Genomic DNA, 14702 nt, shown 5'->3' with positions numbered 1-14702 from the left:
TGCTTAGATTTGCAGTCGGAACCTAGCCCAAGCCTTATTCGCTTTCGCGAAACAGTGACGTACAATAAGACTTGGATTAGATTTCAACATTAAACGAATAAACTTAGAACTATTTACACATATTATACCTACAATTATAAATACCTGCATAAGAGGCAGCCCAATACAAACACACTGTTTTTACAATACCAGTATTTCACAAGTTTTAAATACAATTAAATAAATAGCACTTGAAATTTATATTAGCCTTCCCCGGCAGAGAAAATTTTGTGCAAATAATTTTTAAGAAAAAAAAAACCGTCGCCTTTCGGGTTCTGGTGAAAGCTACTTGCGAATGTTGGATTATGTAGAAATGTGTAAGTATTTTTTAAAACTGCTTTTAATGCTTTAATTATTAGATGGAAACACAAATGAATATACGTATAACGTTAAGGTTTGAGGAGTTTCCTCAATTCCTCATGAATCCGATTATATTATAAGAAATCGAAGCTTGACAAACTTTGACTTCAAAACATATGCTTAACAAACATAACTAAATAAATGTCACTGTTCTGAACTTAAATGCATGCTTTTCTTACAAAAATACCAAAGTCACTATGAGTGTGCCGTTCAGGTTTGAGGAGTTTGGTTCTGGCCATCATCAGCAGTTCCACTGCACCAAATGTCACTGTTCTGGACGAAAGTGCATGCTGTTCTTATAAAAATACCAAAGTCACTATAAGTATGCCGTTCAGATTTGAGGAGTTCGGTTCTGACCATCATCAGAAATTCCACTGCACCAAATGTCACTGTTCTGGATGAAAGTGTATGCTGTTCTTATAAAAATGGCAAAGTCACTATAAGCGTGCCGTTCAGATTTGAGGAGTTTGGTTCTGGCCATCATCAGCAGTTCCACTGCACCAAATGTCACTGTTCTGAACGAAAGTGCATGATGTTCTTATAAAAATACCAAAGTCACTATAAGCGTGCCGTTCAGATTTGAGGAGTTCGGTTCTGACCATCATCAGAAATTCCACTGCACCAAATGTCACTGTTCTGGACGAAAGTGCATGCTGTTCTTATAAAAATGGCAAAGTCACTATAAGCGTACCGTTCAGATTTGAGGAGTTTGGTTCTGGCCATCATCAGCAGTTCCACTGCACCAAATGTCACTGTTCTGGACGAAAGTGCATGCTGTTCTTATAAAAATACAAAAGTCACTATAAGCGTGCCGTTCAGATTTGAGGAGTTCGGTTCTGACCATCATCAGAAATTCCACTGCACCAAATGTCACTGTTCTGTACGAAAGTGCATGCTGTTCGTATAAAAATACCCAAGTCACTATAAGCGTGCCGTTCAGATTTGAAGAGTTCCGTTCTGGCCATCATCAGCAGTTCCACTGCACCAAATGTCACTGTTCCGTACCTAAATGCATGCTGTTCCTTTATTAACACAAAAATCACCATATGTATGCCTTTCAGATTTGAGGAGTTCCCTCGATTTCTCCAGGATCCCATCATCAGAACTGGGTTCTGAGAAAAATGGGACCAATCTGTATGTATATACATTCAATCAAAAAAAAAATTTTCAAAATCGGTCCAGGAACGACGGAGATATCGAGGAACAAACATAAAAAATAAAAAAAAAAAAAAACATACAGACGACTTGATAACCGTCCTTCTTGAGATATGAGGCGACGGTTAAATAAAAAACAAAAGACGCTCGATATGGCCGTACTTTTTCCTCTTAGCGGCCAGTGCGCGCTGCGGCTGCAACATGCAGGTTTGCCATGTTACAATTGTCACGCGCCTAATTCTCAGTATCATAAAGGGGTGCCACTGTATTTAATAGCATAATACAGGGTAAACGCTCACGAAACGAAACGCTCGGAGATATCTATCTCTATCGCTCTTGCGTATTGGCACGACAGAGCCAGACTACCTTTCGCGGCGTTTCGTTTTCATTTCGCGTCGCAGAAATGCCATTCGGCTACGGCACCAGGACAGTAAGAATGTATCGACATAATAAGATTGATGTTGATACGCGGGACAAAACCGATTACGCTAACGTTCACTCGATTGAGAGAGTGTAATTTTTATAACCGACAATTAAATACTTAAGAACGCAAAATGTAAAACAAAATGTTGGCTCGTTGGGTCGATGACATCCGGTAAATAGCGGGTCACAACTGGATGAGACTAGCCCAGGACCGGGTAAAGTGGCGTACTAGAAAAGAGGCCTATGCTCAGCAGTGGGCGATAAAGGGCTGATATGATGATGATGAAAACAAATGTGCCTTAATTATATCCAAAATTTCATAAATTTCATTCAAATTTTAAAATTCCAAGTGTGAGAAGATGAAAATAAACAAGAAATTTTGACGACCAGTCTAGCCTAGTGCGTAGTTACCCTGCCTACCAAGCCGCGGTCTCGGGTTCCGGGGTCCGGTAAGAGCATTTAATTGTGTGATGAGCACAGTGTGTTCCTGGAAAATTGATCTTTTCTATGTATGTGGATATTATTTTTATTTTCACACCTAATTCTCAGTATTATAAAGAGGTGCCGCTGTATTCAATAGCATATACAGGATAGTAAGAATGTATCGACATAATAAGATTGATGTTGATACGCGGGATAAAACCGATTACGCTAACGTTTTGCTCGATTGAGCGATCTCGCGTGGAATTGGCAGACATTTCATGCGGCGGGGAATTGGTTATAGTATAGACATAATATACAGGGGGTAATTTTTATAACTGGCAATATAACCTTAACTATAAAACAAATCTACTCTGATTTTACCCAAAAATTCCTATATTCTCTTAAATTACGAACACGACGCGTAAGAAGTTGAAAATCAACTCGCTTTGCGGGTGAGTCGCGTGACGTAACCGCTTTGCAGCGGCATGTGCACTCGTTAGTGTTTTTGAGACAGAATGAAATGCGTAAAGTCTATGTAATATATATATATATTTAACAGCAAGCATATTATATCCAAAAACTACTGCCGGTTATAAATTTACAGCCTGCTTCGTAAGGATATGCTATGCAAGCCAACGATTCATTGGCGTCAAAATCGTTGGCTTGCATAGCATATCCGCTTGTTTATTGGCGTCAAAATCTCTTTGACACTAAGCGCGCTTTGATGTGTCGCGACTACTTGCACTGTAGAAAACGTTCAACCAGCATTGTATGAGATGTCTAAATAGGCGAGACGACTAAAATAAACTAATTAGTCCGTCAGTTAGGTTATCAAAGAATTTTAGACACCTATTTTTTCTTTTTTCACGTAAACGAAAAATGACGACGGTAGGTACAGTGCGTTGAAGTTTCGCGTGACGTCACGACGCCTAGGTACAATTTTTACTTAGAAGTGACGTCACGTCACGTCACTCCGGAACTTTGATGATCTATATCTTTGTATTTTTTCATTAATTATAAAAAGCGACAAAATACGTGTGCAGTATTTTTGGACGATCTAACTGACGGACTAAAAACAGAATGCCATTTTTTATGTAGTCGTCATCCCTATCGTCTCCTGGGGGGCGATTTTTGAGTCTCACGCGTTCGAATTCAGAAAATTGTCACTGAAAATAATAGGCAATTCACCGTTTTCAACCGGTATTTTAGTGACAGGGAGACTCAAAAATCGGCCCCCTGGGATGGACAGATATTTCATGCGTTGGAAAGTTAGGTAATAGTTGATTCTATAGCCTAAATAAATTCCCTTGGTTACTCAACTTTGTTATTAGTTCGCAGAAGGAACTTCAAGATAGTCTGTCTGTCTGTGTTGCTTTAGGACTTTAGGTGAGGTGATAGTTTCAACCCTGTCGTCTGATATGATACTCTTATCTAGGGCTGCCATCCGTCCGGGTTTCCCCGGATTTGTCCTAGTTTGGAGGCCGTCCGGGGGACGTCCGGGCGGGGAGTCAAGAAGTGTCCGGGGAAAACCCGGACACTTTTCACGTAAGGAAGCACCTCATTGAATTTAAGTATTATCAGCGAATTTAAGTTGACCGATTAACTAATAATATCTGTTTACATAATAAAACCGACCAAGTGAGACTCGGACTCGCCCACCGAGGGTTCCGTATTCGTACAAACTTCCAATGGTTAAAAAAATCTCAGTTCATATATGTAGACATAATGACTTGACTAGAAGTATAGGTACTAATGAGCATTATTGTGTAGGTACGATCTCTCGGTGAATTCTCTAACTTGCGCAACCAGGGGATCGATTTTTGAATTTCGAACGCCCGAATTCAACACGTCAATACAATACAATATATTCGTCGTTTAAAAGTCTGTGGAAAACGCCGTAATTGCTATTTTTGAAAAAGGAAAGCTAGTAATTTTAAAACTAGTGGTAGGTACGAGTAATGACCATTCGTTTTCGATTCTGTTAGTAAAATTGAAATCGCTAGTAGTGGAGATATTATTGAATGAATTTCACGAAATCGAATGGTAGAGATTCACAAATCGGCCCTGCTACAATAGTATGATGGTTTTTGACGTATAATTCTTTATAATGTTAACCAATTTCGACAGTTTTTATTTTACTTTATTTGAAAGACAACGTTTTAGGTAAAATCGCGTATAATTTTGAAATACGATATGGATGTATAATATGTATATGCAAGGGTGGTAAAATTGGAAGTGGAAATGGAATTTTTTTTATAGTCAATTTAAAAAAAAGTTTCCAAGATACACAGTCTATTTAATTTTTCCTGCAATATTTATCATAAAGCCAATGTTTCGTAAAATTTTCACAATTTTTAGTTGGTAAACTTTGGAAATAAGGGGGGAAGAACGGTATTTTTTTACATTTACCTTCAAAATATTTTTTTTTCTTCAACTAAAAAATTATAAGAAATAGTTGATATGTGTAATTTGAGCTCTTTCTAACGATACCCCATTTGATCTAGTAACTTAGTAAACTAAAAAGAGACAAATATTTTTTTTATAAGAAAAATTACACATTAAACATTGTGTGAAATTAAAAAAATAAATGGATGAAAATTAAAGGTCATGTTTTTTAAAAATTAATTCTGACTCGTCCGGGGAAAAAACGCGATTTACGTCAAATGTCCGGGTTTTTTGTGTCTTTGTCCGGGTTTGGCGAAATTCGAGATGGCAGCCCTACTCTTATCGATTTCACAGCCTAGAAATTAAAAAAGTGGGAATAAAGTAAGAGACTTTACTTTGATTGAAAACTACAAAAAATTGTCAATATTATTGAATAATTAAATCTAAGACATTATTAAATACTCATATTACAACCTGTACAACCTTGTTCCTCCGTCCCCATTTCACCTTAGGACCACCAGACAATCGGCAATGCGGCAGCGCTTCACGATTAGTGTTCAGTTCCAAAAATACGCACTTTAAGCGTTTCGCTTCAACATTTATTTTGCGAACCGCCAAGGAGTGGAATGCTCTGCCTGAGTCTGTGTTTCGACATGAGTACAATCCAGGTCTCTTTAAAGCAAGAGTAAATAGGTATCTCATAGGTAAGCGTGCTCCACCGTAGACCGCATCATTACTTACCATCAGGTGTGATCGTGGTTAAACGTCTACCTATTCATACAAAAATAAAACTCATATCGAGTCATATTTACAACTTTATACTCTTCACTCTTCCAAATCCTTCATAAAATTGTAAGAGGGGCATTGAAGATAGCAGTTTTACGTCGGCCTAACTCACGCTTGTATTCCCGTATGTGTAATGTTTATGTATTCATTAGCGGTTATCATTAAGTAACTAAAAGTAATCTGTTTGTTTCAGATTCGATCGCACCAGCTAGCCCTCCTCTACGTTTACTCTCAACTCATAAAACTGGTGCACCTGTACACCTTCCCACACATCGAGGAATACATCGGAGTTTACACCGTGTTCTATATGTTCGTCGGTATAAACCTGTTTGGGGCGGTGTACTGCCTGTTCCATATACCGCAACTTAAGAATAAGACGACGAGACAGATTGAACGGCAGTTGAAGAGAGTTCCGCTTTTGAAGATGTAAAATTGTAAACTAGTTGAAGTGACAATCGTTGACGCCACGTGGCGAAACGCAGTCTGGCTCTGTCGCGCTACAGAAGAGCGATAGAGATAGCTAGCTACGATACGCTTACGAAGCGTAAACGATTGTCACGTTGGCTAGGAACCTTGAAAAAGCGAATAAGAATTTGTACAGTAAATCTAAGCTTCTGACATGAGTTTGATGTTTTAAAATACGATACTGAATATCGGAAACCTCACGGGAAATGTATGTAACTTTTGGCACTAAAGTAACACTCGAGGTGGAGAGGTGAGTCTGAGGTGAAGTCTATGTTATATGGAAGAGATTGCTCTTTGGCGATAAGACCGCTTCTTGTTTTAACTCTTCTAAGTTGTTGTTTATACTTACTACGAGTAGGTGTTGTTGTTTCCTGTATTGAGATGTTGTATGTCATTTTCCGTGACGTTGAAGCTGTAAAACAACGTAATAAGAGCCATTTTTGGTTACATTTGTATTGAAACTGCGTTAAAAGTTACATTACTACTAATTTTCTTGATAAGATAGGTTGACATATTTAAAGTCACATACAGGTCGAACGCGATTAATCACTACATAGTATAAAACAAAGTCGCTTTCTCTGTCCCTATGTCCCTATGTATGCTTAAATCTTTAAAACTACGCAACGGATTTTAATGCGGTTTTTTTTAATAGATAGAGTGATTCTAGAGGGTACTTCGCACGGGTACTATACATGTAGGTATAGTACCCGTGCGAAGCCGGGGCGGGTCGCTAGTTAACATTATTTTACCTTTTTTCCCAACATTTCGGCCAGGTTGCACTGGCCGTGGTCGCGGAAGACTGACGAACATTAACTAAAAGCGGGTAGATTATAGTTATTTCGTCTACCCCGAACATTTATATAAATTAATATCGGGTAGTTTTGTGGTGTTTACATCTCCGGTGACACTTTGCTGGGACGTCAGTCTTCCGCGACGACGGCCAGTGCAACCTGGCCGAAACGTTGGGAAAAAAGGTAAAAATATAATGTTAATTAATCGCGTTCGACCTGTATGCGACTTTAAATATGTGTACAAAGCGCGAGAACTTAAAGTGTTATAAGATAGGTTGAGCAAATTGTTTTTTTTTTTTACTGGAATCTATGTGTATGTATAGTATTATATGTGATGTGTGTATATTTAAAAAAATATAATATACTTATCGACTTTCATAGCTCAATCTCACTCTTTCAATAATAAGAGATGTAAATATTATATTTAGTTATGTAAATAGTAAACTTATGCATGACTAACGAAACAGTTAAATATACCTCTATATGAAAATTAACGGTTCAAGCATGACATGAATGATAGTGTAAATATTAAGTTCAAGTATATTTCTCAATGTCTAATAAAGAAACTTAATTTATAACCATTTTGTTTTACATACCACAATGCTTATTTTGTAGAAGTTCCTTTTGACTCTTTTAATTTCAGTCAAAAGTTGACTGGGGAATCATCCACTCATGTGGATTTGTGTCACAGTTCATTTATCATTTGTTGTTACGGGTTCTGTCTCAGCTATGTGATCACCTTCCTAATTATTGTCGGTTATAAAAATTACAAACTGTAATTTTTAACTGGTTGTGAAACGACATCATAAATCAATATAATGATTATCAATTATGTAATTATACACTTTTAATACAATTTTATAGTCCAATAATCTTCAGGAAACAACTAGTGTCCGTTCAAATAATAACAGATTGTACTAAAAAAAGCTCTTTTTCATCACACCAACTAATAAAGGCTTACTTTGCTATTCAAAAACAGATAGCAAAATTGCATTTTATTCACAAGAGTGAAAAGTAATTTCATACAAATTTTAACTTGATGTCTTAAGCTGACTTGTAGAATTTACCTATAAATGATGATTTTGAGTCATAAAAATCTAATAAATTGATGAATTTGATTTAATTTGACGTTTTAGAGTCAGTATTTTGTTCGTGTTGGTGTGGTGAAAAATTTTGTGTTTCACTCGGTGGCAAAGTTTGTTTAACCTTCGTGCCTTGAGACCCTCGCAACGCTCAAGATTCCACTTTTTGAACGACTCGCTGCGCTCGCGGTTCAATATTGGAATCTTTCGCTTGCTCGGGTATCAATATTGGCACGTGCGGTTAAACAACCACTCTGGCCCTTTGTAAAATAAATAACTATTTATATATATTATATTTATTATATTTTCTACTAATACTTAGTGTTATTTGTTCTTAATCCCTGGGAAGGCACGTACGGGGGCTTCAGTGAAATACCTTTGTAATAATGGTTACCTAGCCAACCTCACAATCGACGCTTGGTAAGCGTATCTTGGCTAGCTGTCCTTATCGCTCTTCTGTAGTGGCGCGACAGAGACAGACTGCGTTTTGAACGTAGGGTCATTGTCACTTCGGGTTGGCCGGCTGAAAGCGGTTTTTCTTTCCCTGTTTACGTAATCACAAACTACATATATACAGACTATGCCACCCCGTACCACAAATTGCGACTGTCAAAACGAAACTATTCTTTGCAGCGGAAATGGATAGATGTCGCTCATAGTCCCATTTGGCACATATCTATATTTAATACATTTGCAAGCCTTGTCATCCGATACATCCGTCTCAGGTTTTTCTCTTCAATAATTTGACAGGTGGAACTGACTAACTATTTATTTTTATGCAGGAACATCGAAATGCCTGACATGTAGCGAAAGCTAGATGATACCGAATTTCGGGCAAATTGTCATGGCACGTTATGGTCTCATCAGAAGTTCGTTCGCTTTTCAATCCAGAGGTCACTGGTTCAAGCCTCGGTGGAGACACACGTAAAGATATCCAGTTTTTTGGGTTTTATTATTATTTTATGGTTTTTTATTTGTTTAGATTTTTTTTGCGTAAGTTTTCACGATAATTCCACAGAATATATAATAGTACAAGTACAGAAGGCCCACTGCTTTGATGTTCACGAAATGCCGCCTTTTTAAATACCTACAAAATTCTTACAAAGAAACGAGCCGCACGTGCGCGGCGTCCGGTGATAGGGTTACCAATGGATTCAAACGAATTAATACTCACATAAAATGTTATACTATTATATTCAAGTCTTGGGTACTTTCTAGGTATATATACTGTATTTATATATTTTTGTTCAAGTTCCAACATCACAAGCCTTATTGAACTTTTCCGTGGGACTTAATCAGTAGTAGATCTGTGTAAGAATGTCCTATGGTATTTATTTTATTCAACATGTCTATTTAACTAAGTATTATTAGCCATTCCACACGCGGACATCGCTTAAACAAACCTCGCGACGTAAAATAACATAGAAAGTGCGAACGTGCATTCCGTGAGAACGCGCGCCACCCCTGAGTAGGCCGCGAACTCGCGGCCGCCAGGATGTACTTGTAGCGCGGCGATAGAATCGCGGAGTGAGCCGCCCCTGATAATTCTTAATTATTTTGAACGTACATTCCAGAATAGGCAAAATATTACAACCTTAAGTGCGTTTTCACATTATACCCGATCCGCGATATCGGATGTAGGAAGGATTTCAAAGGCGAAAATCAAAGATGGCGACTTAAACATAATATATGCGATATCGGTCAATGAATAAAGGCAAGAAATTGGTTCTAGCTGGGAATTTTCTAGAGATTGAAGACATTATTCCACCATTTGAACTTATGTGCAATAAAGTATAAATAAATCATTGGTTTTTGAAATTGTTGATATGTCATTTTCATAGGCTAACTGTAGTTACTATTGGGTTGGTAAGAAAGTAATGAGCGATCGATTGAATTCCACATAAAATTTTTGAGCGAGTTCTAGAATCTTCTATGGTCGAAAGTATATAAAGGGCTAGTCGCACAGTTTCTCGTCAGTCATTCACTAGCTGTCGCCGAGCTAATATAAGGAAGAAAATGGACGAATTAAAAGTGCATGTGAGGCATTGTTTACTATATGAATTTCAGTCTGGCCATTCAGCCGCTGAAGCAGTGCGTAATATATGTCAGCGTGTTGCTCCTGAAGTTGTGTCTGAGGCCACGGCGAAACGATGGTTCCAGCGGTTTCGTAGTGGTGACTTTTCATTATCAGATCAACCTAAGTCTGGTCGACCGGTGAAGATTGATGTAGCCAAATTAAAAACCTTAATTGAAGGAGATCCGAGGCTAACGAGTCGTACTCTTGCTACCGAGTTAGGCTGCTCTCATGTCACCATAGAAACACATTTACACGAGTTGGGAAAAAACTACAAATACAGTGTTTGGATACCGCACGAACTTGATAGAGATCAACTAAACCGCCGTGCCGATATCTGTATACAACTTCTGTCTTTTCGCCGCACATTCAACTGGTTGGACCATCTTATCACTGGAGATGAAAAATGGGTCTTATATATAAATCACACACGCAAACGTCAGTGACTAGCTCCAAACGAAAAAGGAATAGAGGCACCAAAAACAGAGCCTCACCCGAAAAAAGGTATGCTGTCCGTTTGGTGGGATATTCATGGTATTATTCACTGGGAACTCCTACCAAGTGGAATGACTGTTACCGCATCAGTATACTGTAATCAGCTTGAAAATTTAAACCAAAAAATCTGTCAGAATCGTCCACAGCATGCTAAAGTTTTTTTCTTACACCACAATGCTCGCCCACACATTGCAAAAGTGACTCGGCTAAAGCTATTGGAGCTAGGTTGGAAAGTGATACCTCATCCACCGTACTCTCCGGACTTGGCACCTACGGATTACGCATTGTTCAGATGGCTAAGCAATGCCTTGAATGAAAAAAAGTTCGATGATCAAGCCCATCTACGACAGTACATAGCTGAGTTTTTTGAATCTAAACCTAAGAACTTCTTCGCCGATGCTATTCATTCTTTACCAGAACGATGGAGACAAATAGTAGATAACGAAGGCCGTTATATTTTTGATAAATGATTAAAATAATAAATTAAATAAAAATAACAATATTGGTTATGATTCGCTCATTACTTTCTTACCAACCCAATATATCATTCAGGGACAGGGTACAGGGTTTATAGTAAAATAAAAAGAAACTAGCTATAATAACTTTTAATTATAATATACATTACAAAAACTTGTTTCATTACTTGAAAATATTAGAGGTTTACCATATCACAACAAATATATAGTCATCAATGCGATGAAATAAGTTCTCAGGAAATTTATTTAAAATGTGATAAGCCTTTAGTGGATGGCCTGCTTCTGCTTTTCTTGTTTTCGTGCTCCTTCATCCCATTGAAACTTCGATGTTTACGCATTTTTGTCAATCCGTTTCGATGTGTACACAGGAGCAGACATGAGGGAACAACTCAAATGATTTTGGAACATACTCGTAACTGGGATTGGCTTCCACATCGGCTTTTCTACCTCCAATAAAGTTTGCATTATAAATTCACCGTAAATTCAATACTTGTATCAAATGATTATGCACTTTAAATAATCAGAGGTTAGATGACACTTTTCTTCTTACGGCAATTATCCACTTAAACGGTGGTTTCGTTTCCACCACAGTCTTGGAAATAGCTAGAATTTAGTCGCTATTTTTCTTGGTGTTATTACAATTCACCATAACAAATTTTACTAGGCCCATATTAAATTTATCTCGAAAATGTTTACTGCAATATGGATTTGACAACGTAAGTCAGTGACAGGAATGTCAATTTTGGCCATAGTGAGCGCTGGTGAGCGCTGTCATCCTTTTAGTTACCCCCTCCAGGCCTCCACCCGCTTTGCACCCTGCACCTTGCCAATACAGTACAGACTTGTCATCCCATACATCCGTCTCACGTTTTTCTCTTCAATCATTTGACAGGTGCAACTTAATAACTTAAATATTTACTTTTCAGCAGAAACATTGAAACGCCTGACACATTAGTGAAAGCTAGATGATGGCGAATTTCGTGCCAATTGTCAAGACACGTTATGGTCACGGTTGAAGTTGGTTTGGTTTTCAATCCAGAGATCACGGGTTCGAATCCCGGCGGAGAGACACAAAGTGAAGATAACAGTTTTTTTGTGTTTTATTTTAATTTTATGGTTTTTGATTTTTTTTGCATAAGTTTTAACGATAATTCTGAATTATCTTGAACGTACATTCCAGTAAAACCAAAATATGCTAGGTAAAATATTACAACTCTAAGTGCGTTTTCACATTATCCTATCCGCGATATCGGATGAAGGAAGAATTTTAAAGGCAAAAATCAAAGATAGCGGCTTAAATATATTGGATATCGATATCGGTCCTACATCTGATACCGGATCGGATAATGTGATAACGCACTAAGACGGAAGTATTACTTTCTGATTATTTCATTTTTATTAGTAGTATAAAAATGTTTTACCACAAACAACTACATAATTTCAGCACGACAGAGTCAGACGGCACTATGATCAGAATGAGACTAAAGTTGTCAAAATGATAGATATTGTATATTATTGGGGAATAAAACAATAATTATATTAATAGGCCAATTTTATTCACCAAATTCTTTGAAAAGTTTTTTCATTACCATACTAAGTGTTGGTCCAGATTGATAAAACATGGAATATTGGTAGTTCGGGGTGTAAAACCATGTCAAACCTGAGATATGAAATATTAGTACTTATTTTCCCATCAAATATAATGAATAAAAATAAATCAAACACAAAGTATTAAATAAAAAAATAAAAAAAGATTCACAAAAAAGCAAGGTCGTCCTCCCCGGTGAGATTCGAACCTCGTCTGCTGCTCAAGTTATCGCAGCTAAAAAGCAGTATCTTTGACCGCCACACCAAATTTCTACTTAATCAGAGTGACGAAATTAGGTAACTTATAGGTATAATATGAGTAGTAAGTCATGAAGACTTTTCACGACAAATTGAATGAATATTAAATGTTTTGTTACTTCAAAATGCAACGTTGCCAGACTGCTGACTGCAACGTCGCATAACTCTAGTTTGGTCGTAAACTGATTTAGAACTTAGTAAATTATTATTAAAAATCAATTCAGAAATAGAAGATGATGGCTATACACGGCGCTTGACTGATGGATGCGTTTTGTTATATAAAAAGAGTAGGTACATATTTCTGAAAATATTTTTATCTTCTTGCTTTAAACTAAAAATCATCTTGATATTCATCAATTATCATCATTTTGATATTTTGATATTCGTATATAATTAATAACCTAGATACAAAAAGAACATAATGAATGATACTTCGATATTTTACCAGTATCGAAACGCAGTAGGTTGGCCATGACAGCCAGTGACAGTACTAGTACTGAGGGCTTACTGCTGTCACCTGGGTTAACACATTGCGGACATCTTTCTCTTTTACTCCTATCCAGGCATATAGAGTGACATATATAGCCACATAGCGCAAACTCTGGTGTTCGTGGAAAACCTCCTAGCTAGACTTGTCATTCATTCATTGTAAAAATAGAAAAAAGATTTTGACTCTAAAGACTAATGTTTAAGTGATTTTCAGTCTTATGTTAAAGCTGAGTAAGACGTGGATGGCGGCAAAGCTCTTTTGTAAATACATACATATATTGAATCACGGAATTAAGCAACACAAGGCAATTTTTGTTATGTATTTATATTCCGCGTTTTGTTTAAGCCGTATATTGTATCGTTTTTCATAAAAAATGCGTAGATAATTTACACCTTAGTCTGTAACGTATTCGCAAAGGTTCTTGAGCGAAACCAAAATCGACAATATCCACCTACACTCAAAAAAAATCTTTATTTATTAATTATATTATAAAGCAATATCTGCTGACGGTTTGTAATTGTCGATATTAATATATTATCTAGACTAACTTTCAATGTGGTACATGCAACTGGACAACTGTCACTGTACATTTGTAATCCTTATTACAAGAGCATAACGTCTATGGTTAGTTAAGACAGAGTATTGCTGTTAGTAGGTACGATGGGTACGATGTTGAACCTTAGGTTACCTTCCATCAATACGAATACTGAAAGACAATTTTTAAACTTATTGCATTACATGTGTCTAACAAAATTTCAATGAAATGGGTTGTGAATCTAATATTTAAAAAAATCACTATTTAAAAGGAGATGGTTGAAAAGGGTATAAAATATTAAAAAAAAAAGAAAAAAAAAAGATTTTCACTACAGAGGATCGAACCCACGACGTCAGGGCCGCGTCCATCGTCTTACGCTACTATAACTGAGCTATTTAAGCGATAGAAAGGGTGGCGAAATATTAACTAACTTTCAATCTAGTACATGCATGGCGTTACGAGTCCTAAAATTCATTATATTCTTTTAAAGATTTATGTCTCAAAAGTGACACTTAACGCCATCTAACAGTGATCTCAAGGCAACAAGAAATTTGTAGTAACGCCATCTACATTTGCCGTGCTTTTAGGCGGTCGCATTTTTTTGTATGGGGTGGACATATCTACTATATCCATAATCTCTGACGTAATTCAGAGGTAATGTATAGAAATTGAGTTAGATCATAAATATTAATTGGAAAATTACATACAGATGTATAAAATTACATACGCGCATTAACGAAAAAAATACACTACACTACACTACTACTTACAGAAGACCGCAGCCAAATAGCACTAGACCCTATTCATAGTGTTGTGTTCCTGCCGGTGAGTAAGGCTGCTAGAGCTCAACGAGGGTGCGGTGTGCTGATGACGGTAGG

At 37.1% G+C, this 14702-nt stretch overlaps 1 protein-coding gene across 1 annotated transcript in view; it reads left to right on the top strand.

Moving 5' to 3' along the window:
* The window catches only part of LOC125242089 (low-affinity glucose transporter HXT1-like), a 30244-nt gene extending 23783 nt beyond the window's left edge, over nt 1-6461 (top strand). The window contains exon 7 of the mRNA XM_048150797.1: nt 5765-6461. Within this exon, the coding sequence (XP_048006754.1) occupies nt 5765-6001 (237 nt within the window). The 3' untranslated portion in view covers nt 6002-6461. The remainder of the gene's footprint in view (nt 1-5764) is intronic.
* The last annotated feature ends 8241 nt before the right edge of the window (nt 6462-14702 follow it).

Source organism: Leguminivora glycinivorella, unplaced genomic scaffold (genome assembly GCF_023078275.1).
Source record: "Leguminivora glycinivorella isolate SPB_JAAS2020 unplaced genomic scaffold, LegGlyc_1.1 Scaffold6, whole genome shotgun sequence".
NCBI lineage: Eukaryota > Metazoa > Arthropoda > Insecta > Lepidoptera > Tortricidae > Leguminivora > Leguminivora glycinivorella.
This window is presented reverse-complemented; position numbering and strand designations above follow the sequence as displayed.